General features: G+C 45.7%; 1 protein-coding gene across 1 annotated transcript; it reads left to right on the top strand.

Moving 5' to 3' along the window:
- Positions 1 to 1,590: 1,590 nt before the first annotated feature.
- On the top strand, positions 1,591 to 8,187 carry LOC139299913 (phosphoinositide 3-kinase regulatory subunit 5-like). The gene is made up of 17 exons (XM_070922864.1): positions 1,591 to 1,717; positions 2,183 to 2,283; positions 2,383 to 2,451; positions 2,586 to 2,724; positions 3,341 to 3,410; positions 3,508 to 3,685; positions 3,779 to 3,950; positions 4,108 to 4,176; positions 4,277 to 5,115; positions 5,516 to 5,641; positions 6,319 to 6,450; positions 6,584 to 6,677; positions 6,768 to 6,844; positions 6,946 to 7,039; positions 7,139 to 7,221; positions 7,338 to 7,456; positions 8,040 to 8,187. Exons 1-17 carry the CDS (start codon positions 1,591 to 1,593, stop codon positions 8,185 to 8,187), a joined length of 2,637 nt encoding a protein of 878 aa, XP_070778965.1.
- Positions 8,188 to 8,781: the final 594 nt, after the last annotated feature.

Raw genomic sequence — 8,781 nt, 5'->3', positions numbered from 1 at the left:
CAGTCTTAATGTTTCATTAAAGAGGCCCCAGCTCCAGATCGGTGTGTTTGCATTGTGGCAGTAAGAGTCAGGTTTGCACGGCAGGGCTGGACAATGCAGCCTGACGACGTACAATGGAGTAACACCTGCTTCCTCAGTGGACAATTGATGGGTTTGCTCTCAGGAGCTGGACATGCCGGGTACAGCAGAGCACAGAGCTGCTGCACATAAGACACGCTCGTCTTCGTGGTTTAATATGTCCGTGTAGTCATTCTGTGTTTTGCTGTTGCTGATTATCACCTCTTGTAGGCTGCTATCAGATAACCCCGGCCTCTGCCCTTTGTTTACTTCTCTCAGAGTACGTAGCTCAATGAATTTGAAAAAAAAAAATAGAACTTATTGATTAAAGAATTTAAATATACACATATTAACACCACACGTTGAGACTGAGAGAGCATGAAAACTACTTGGGTTCATCTGACAGGAATGTGCGAGTTCGTCTAAAGGAGAAAGATTGGGAACCACTGCTCCATTACTGTACAGCACACACACACACACACACACACACACACACACACTCTTCAGTACTAGTTAAGATGCACTTTGTGCCCTTGTCCGGTCTTAAGAAAGCGGTTAAAGGATTTGTTTTAATTCACGTTGCATGCTTCCCGGAAGGCCTTTTCCTGTTTTGTTGGGCACAGGTGACCCCGGTTTTCCAGTCGTGTCACTACACTCATTATTCAACGGCGGTCACTGTGACACGTCGGCCACAGCTGGGCTCAATTACAGCTTCCGTATGCACACCGACATCCTGGAGACCAAATATACTTCCAGGGAAAATATTTTTTTCTCACCAAGAGGGATGTCTGGTTGCGGTCTAATTTGAATTTTTCTGTTTAAATGAATCCCAACAGGCACAGAAACAGGCCCTGCCTGCCCTGGTAAAATCTGCCTACTTTTTTGTTTTTAATTTAGTCTTTAATTACCCCAATAAACTGTTACTCTTTTCAAAATCTTCAGTTTCACTGAGTGGTCAGTGTGGTTTTAGCATCCTAACCACGGATGTCATGTGATGTGTTACTTTAACAAAGATGTGTGAATCTTTTATCTTATAGTATAAAACACTTGCATACTTGTCTTTGCTTGTTAATATGACTCTGAAAGATGAAATGGGAAGTTGTCCCTCTGTAAGATTCATTTCCATCCAACCTTTTGAGTCTGAAAGCTGGTGTCAGCAGCTGATTTTAAGAATGAAAAAGAAGAAGTTGTAGCTGCTGTTTTCGACCAGCTCACCCCTCATCCACTCACGCAGTCTGTGACTCACTGGTTTAAATGGGAAGTGGCAGGCTGTATTTTCCGCCCCGGTGTCTTCGCTGTGGACATTTGTGTTTGCCTCTCTGTGTGTGCGAGTGAGCCTTGCATCCTACATTGTGTTGGACCGTCTCTGGAAGGGAACAATAATGATTATAAAGTGTTGGCAAGAGCAATAACAGGAAGTTTGGGCTTCTGAAGAGACATAATATATTGGTTTACCGGAACACAATAATAGGGTGTAATTCTTGTGGATATTTTAGGACTTCCTGTTGGTTTATCTGCTGTTATTTTGCTGTGATGCCTCTTCAGAAGAGCATGCAGAAGATGGAGCAGAGCTCGTGCACAGAGGATCGTATCCAGCATGTCCTCGAGCGTTGCCTCTGTGACCTCGGTCTCAACACTCCTGACAAACAACTCTGGAACGGTAAGACCCAATCCCACGCCTGCCTTTAACACTAACACCTGGGTCCTCAGTTCACAGCAGAAATATATGATATGCTAACACCGATGTTGTTGAAAACAAGGCGGCGAGTAGACCAGCTAACCCAGCTAAATTATTGGGAACATATTGTCCATCTTATAGAGACAAATGGGAATTGAAAGTGGTGACACAGAGTATGACGAGTGACCGACAGCATGGGGGAGTATCATGCTGGATTAAGCAAGTGTAACTTTGAAATACTGAAATAATCTCATTCAGACATTTGGCAACAAGGGAAAATGGCGTAATCATTTTGCTGTCATTTGCCGCCTTTCAAAATATTAGTCGTCAACATGTGTAACTTGGAAATAGCGCGTGTACCTCCCCGTAATCAGAAATCATAATGAAACCCAAAAGGAGAAATAAGCGCCTGGTTCAGGCTGTGTGTTTTTCTGTCTGTCTGACTAGCTGGGCTGTGCATAAACCGCTGGTGTTTGGAGGAACTTGTGAAGAGAGATCCCCACAACTTCCTCATCCTCCTGCAGAAAGTTCTGTGGAAAACAAACGAGGTCAAGAGCTGAGAAGCCAACATCTTTTTTTCCAAACCGTTCAGTGTGATATTATGAAAGACAGCGTGTTTCACTTCAGGATTTTTCTCCCTTTTACAGGTGCTACAGCTGTGTCAGTACGAGCTGGTGGTGCCCCTGGCTCTCCTGTTCTCTTCAACCCTCCTGAAAGTGAGTGTCATTCATACATTCAGTAGAGGAACACAGACCAATTTCAGTTCTGGGTATTTATTGCACGACAAAATATTTCTATCATTCTATTTCTTATTTAGTCTGGTTGGTTGTTTCTTCTCCGCCTCTTGCAGGCTCCCTATGTGGCTCCAGACTGCGGCCTGCTGCAGGAGGCCTACCTGTTGTTCCATAGCTTCCTGGCCTGGCCTGAGCCTTGCTGCTCTGCCAGTAAACGCCTGCTGAATATCATCCAGCAGGAGCTCAGAGCGCCAGGTAGCGCATGTACTGCAATGAAATGGGCCGAATGTCACCTCACTGTTTTGTTTACAGTATGGAAAAGTTTGAAAAATACATATCCACATATTGAGTCAGCTGTAACACCTGAACGCCACATGGAGCAGTTGAAAAGTGGTAAAAACTAGTCAGCAAGAAGGTAGAGGAATCTTGACAGTTGTAATGGAGTCATGGTTTAAATAGTTAGTTAAAAGTAATGGATTAATGGTTGACTAGCTTCTGTCACCAGTGGGATGAATGAAACTTCAAATTAGCCTAAACAACAGTTAAATTGTATGAAAAGATAATTGAGAATATCTACTTAAATAACATCCAGTTTAAAATCAATTCAAATGAGCACGTTTGAAACGTGACTGGTGGTCGGGAGGAGGTGCCCCTGGCTCTCCTGTTCTCTTCAACCCTCCTGAAAGTGACTGTCATTCATACATTCAGTAGAGGAACACAGACCAATTTCAGTGCTGGGTATTTATTGCACGACAAAATATTTCTATCGTCTAAAATACAAGGTTGTTCTTCATGTCGTTCTTCATGTATCAGTGTGTAGCAGTGTTTACCTGCTGAGGTATACTAAATCGTCCGCCTACTTTTGTTGTAGGTATTTCATTTCAAAGACTGGTGAGGACAGAGCAGGGCGTGTCCCCTGAGATCCACTGCTCTAAAACCATGTAAGTTCATTCAAACCTTAATGGCAGCGATTAAAACCCGACCTTGATTGTTACATCACCGCTCTCCTTGTTCATGTGTGTGTCTTTAAATTGTTAGGACGGTGCTGTTAGTGAGCGCAGATGAGGACGTCCCTCCAGAGGTCCAGTCTGTCTCCGAGCAGCTGAGTAGCACCGAGCACTCCAACAGAGACATCGCTATCACCCTCATCCTGCACGGCTTCCAGGCCGCTCTGGGCCCTAAACGCGACCTGCAGGCCCTCCACGCTGCCCTGCAGGTGACTGACCGAATGTGTTTTGGACGCACAATCCCTCCTCTTTATTCTCTCCTAGTTTCTCCCCTAAAACAAACGTCCTAATGCCCCCCCCAGACAAAGCGGCCCGAGGAGCTGGAGCAGCTCCTGGAGGCAGTGACTGACAGCATGGAGACAGCAGCCTCTACAGCAGACCTCAGCACGGCCAGACGAGGTCTGATACACAGCATGGAGAGGCTCAGAGAAGGCCTCGCTGTTCCCGCTCCTGCTGATGGCTGCCCACATACTGGTAAGATATAAAAATATAGACTCCACGTGCCGGTTGTCGTAATAACGTGTAACAATGAGGAAAAGCAGTTGTTTCCTGCTGAGTTTGTCTGCTGAACCTGAAGATTGTTCCCAGACAGAAGTGTTTCCTCATCCTGAGTGTCACCTCTTCTCATTAGGGGCTGTTGAGACTTTCATGCTGCCCTTCCCCAAATGTCACACATGCTCCTGGGAAAACGACAACTTTGGTAATTAGCTCAGTTTGAACGACTCTCCAAATGCCCGCATCATTTACTGGAGGTCTATCTCCAACTGCTCTCATTGTTTTCCTCCTTTACCTTCATGCAGATGTTCTGAACCACATTCTCGCAAGCGACTCTGACCTGGACTCGCCTCCGGACTGTTTCCTTAAAACAGAGATGGATGATGAGGACGATAACAATGACACCAGCGTGGACGAGGAGGATGAAGTGGAGGGAAACAAAGCGGACCACGAGTTTCAAAACCACCGCATCTCCTCCGCGTCGTCCTCCTCGAGAGACTCGAGCCACTCCCTCTCCTCCAGCTGGTCTGCGGTGTCCCCCCTCTCGTCGGGGGTGGAAAGCGACTTTAGTGAGGACACAGCACACGAGGACACGGAGGACGGACAATACAGCCAACCGAAGCTTAGAAAAAAACCCAAGAAGAAGTCCAGCTCCATCTTAGGCATAGAGCGCTTCTCCATGCTCTTCAAGACTTCCCGCAGCCCGAGCCTTTGCCGCCGCGTCCAGAGCATGGGCTACCGTGGGGATTTCACCAAAGACTTTCAAAGGACCGGGCCGCAGCTCAAACACTCCAGACAAGGTCATCCTCTGCATGGGTCCCCTGCCGCCCTGGGTCCTCTTTCCCCCCGAAAGCACGTGTGCGTCCGCAGGAGGCCCATCCTGAGCTGTGACGAAGGCAACGCGGCAGAGGCGCCCACCCTGGTCAAGGTGGTGGTATTTGGAGGTGACAGGGAGGCTGGCAGGCTGGCCCGGGCGTACAGCGACCTGCAGAAGAAAGAGAGTAAATGTGCCCGACTCACCAAGACGTGCAAACTGCAGTTTTACTTTGTTCCCACCAAAAGGAGAACTATGGGAAGCCCAGGAGGAGGACACACGCCAACTGAAGGGCAGATAGGAAGTTCAAGCAAAGCTGCTGCCTCTGTGGTGAGAACATCTGTCACATGTCGGCTGGTTCAGGACAGTACCACTCGAAGATAGCACCCTCTATAAGAGTGGCTTTATTAATGGTTAATCAATCTGCAGCACTTTTCCAGAAGGTCAGAGGTCAGATGGTCCACCTGATGAACTATAGAGCGAAAAAGACAAAGCAGGAGGAGCATAAATACTTTTCACAACCTGGCAACTGACAAGTATCTAATTCATGGCTTATAACTTATCCATAAAGGCTTCAAAAAATGATTCATTAACTCTTAATAAAGCCATTAATTACAACTTACTTTGTGCACCCTTTATAAAAGGAGCCTCATTAGCAGTTGGTACAGATTGGCACTGTAATATTGTTTGGATTGAGGTATTAACACTTTTTATTCTGTCTCTCTGACAGGAGTCTAATGGCAGAGGACTGGAACACACTACCACTGATATAGCCCAGATGTTGGGCATGATCGACCCCTGGTACGAGCGGAACGTCCTCAGCCTGCTCAGCCTGTCCTCCGACGTCCTTTGTCAGGTACCTTCCATACTGGCATCGCCACCTTTCTCCGGTCCATGCATTTCATAACAAGTCAAGAGAGTAGCTGACTCAGTAACAGTGTCTTTTGGGACCGAGCTCTCTCTCAGCGACGACAAGAGTTTCTAAATGTAGCTGTCACGTAATGACAGAAAACTGCTCCCTTCACAGACCTAAATGACTGTATGAAAATTACTAGAGCAGGGAAGGGTCCTTTAACTTTTCCTCATCCCTGATTTATTCTTACCTTGTGAGATTTATTGTCATTTCTTTTCAAAGTGAGATTTAATGTGAGATTAAATAAGATTCAGCCCCCCTCTTGTTTTTTATTTACAAAGAATCGTTACTGATGCAAAAATACATCTGTGTTTAAATAAACTAAGACTGACACAAGAAAGCCCTTGGCATTATTCCAATTGCAGCTGCAGGCAAGAAACATAATAATAATGATGTGATTCTGTTGGGGTGATATTTGACCATTTCAGAGATGAAATGCTGGTTCTGTACACCTCATCCCCTCACACCAGGTGTTGCTTTGGTAAAAGCTGTGTTGTGATCTAACTGCACATGCTGAAATGCCCCCATCACCATCTGTATTGTCTGAAATACATTTGTGTGTGTGTGTGTGTGTGTGTGTGTGTGTGTGTGTGTGTGTGTGTGTGTTCTGTACGAACCAGTCGGCCTGTAAGGAAGGCGATGTGTCGGTGAGCAGCGGCAGCGTGGAGAGTCTTCCCCTGCTGGCCGACTTGGTGCTTTATTACTGCAGACATGCAGACCAGCCTGTTCTGGTGCAGCTCTACCAGGCCGAGGTGAGAGGACCCCCCCCCCCCAACACACACACACACACACACACACACACACACACACACACACACACACACTCACTCCATTAAATACCTGTGTGAAAGACACTATGACTGAATGAATGACTGGTTCCTTCAGCTGACCCTGGCGGGAGGAGAGACGAGAAGGGAAGTGTTCATTCACTCTCTGGAGCTCGGGCACACTGCTGGAATCAGAGCTGTGAAGGCCATGGGTGAGTCACACTCTGACACACACACACACACACACACACACACACACACACACACACACACATACAGCTTAATGTGTGCTGTTTTTGTAGGTGCTGCCAGCAAAAGGTTTGGGATTAATGAAGAAAGGGAGGCCGTCCCTTTAACCTTAAGCATTGCCTACAACAAGGTATTGTTCCTGCTTTGACGCCCACAGATTTCCTGCCACACAGACAATAACACACATATTAAAGTTATTTTTACACCATCCCCGTCTACACCCGATTACAGGTTGCCGTCAGCGGGAGGAGTCAGTGGACCCAGGCGGAGATGGTTTGCACGTCGATAAATCTCCACAAAGCCTGCAGGAAACCTGAGCAGCTAGGTGTGTGACAGTGATAGTTTTTGTTGTGTTTGGGTTTTTTTTTGGTTTTTTTTGTGTCAGCATTGTGATTTCTAAGCAAATCAAATCTCGTCTGTCCAGATTCAAGAGTAGAAAGTCTGCAGCTGACGATGACAGAGGTCCTGAAGAGGCAGTGCTCCAAGTCTAAAAAGTGCTACAACCAGGTGACACGTTGAAACGAAACACTATAACAACATCACCGCATGCACAGCCTCCCTTTGGAAGCCACCTCCTTACACTTACACTTACACACTTGTCCCTCTCACACGCCCTCTGGCAGCACATCTCCGTATCAGAGGTGAAGGTGGACAAGGTGCAGGTGTACGGTGGAGAAGATGGGACAACTTTCGCCGTGTGTCTGGATCAGGATGAGAAGAAGTTCATCCAAAGTGTCACCAGGTACATCAGAGCATCGTCACTGACTATCACGCCATTACACCCACAGAAGTACTGGCAAAATGTGCTTAAAGTATCATTCATTCAGTATCATTTTCTGGTGAAATAGTGCATCACTTGACTTGTTTATGCCTCAGACATTTGTTTAAATGAAACTACGTGAGAGGTTTAGAGGGGAAACATCTCTTTGGATCTGCTTACAACTCATAGACAACCCACGGAGACACTGAGGTCACAAGCCGGTGTAGTGTATTTCATAAGCTTTTCATACATTTATTTATGTAAACTCCTGAATCTGAAAGACAGTAGCTAGTAACAACAGCTGTTAAATAAATGTAGAAAGGGAGTGAAAAGTACAACATTTCCCTCTGAAATGTAGTGGAATAGAAGTATAAAGTAACATAAAATGCAAATAAAGTGCAAGTACCTCAAAAGTCAAACACAGTACCTCAAAACTGTACTTAAGTACAGTACTGGAGTAAATGTACTTGGTCACTTTCCACCGCTGCATTTCTCCTAATGTTAGAGTCATAACCTTTGCATGCATTCGTCAGATCCACATGCAGTGATGCTGTATCTTCTGCAGGTGTGAGGTGTCTCTGTGCAGTAAGCCAGGAAGCAGTTCAGACTGGAGGTCCTACAAGCCCTTACCCGGCCAAGTCCAGCCCCTGCACCCGTCCTACTGCTCTCTGCTCTGCCTTCCCATCACCTCCTTCTCTGCCTCATATCACTGACACACTCTTTACTCCACGGAGCGAGTCCCCGGAGGCGACACATAATGCACACTGGGACGTTTAAACCAAAGTTGCACAGTGCTAATTAAATAAGGGTGGCATTTATTGACCCGCATATCTTTCAGGTTTGTCCTGTGGCTGGTGTCAAGGTGTGTCACATTGTTGTTTAGAGGACTGTTTTCCAGCTTTCTACAGCTTTTCTTTTTTCTCCTTATCACATCTTTGATGTCGCCGGATGAGACAGTTTCAGGGCCTTGACACACACAAAAAAAAGAAAAAGATATCTGTGAGCACTTGAATACATTTTGGAGAAACAGAGATTTACCAGTGAATTTCAGCTGAAATATCCGTAAGAATGTGCATTAAATTGATGTTGGAGGATTTCACAGGTCTCTGCAGGGCTTTAAGGGATGTTACTTGTCAGTTATGTCAATTATCTGCCGTCAGTAGCATAAAACTTGATTACTTGATTACTATTGTGTACGTTCTGTTTGTTGAATTGAACTCTTTTTTTAGAAATGTGTAATAAAATAAGCTATTTATTTCGAAGCGATAGTGCTGGAAACATGTTTTTGTACATATATTTTTCAGGAA

Source organism: Enoplosus armatus, chromosome 17 (genome assembly GCF_043641665.1).
Source record: "Enoplosus armatus isolate fEnoArm2 chromosome 17, fEnoArm2.hap1, whole genome shotgun sequence".
NCBI classification, from domain to species: Eukaryota; Metazoa; Chordata; class Actinopteri; order Centrarchiformes; family Enoplosidae; genus Enoplosus; species Enoplosus armatus.
The sequence above is the reverse complement of the archived record's forward strand: the minus strand, read 5'-3'. Positions and strand labels throughout refer to the sequence as shown.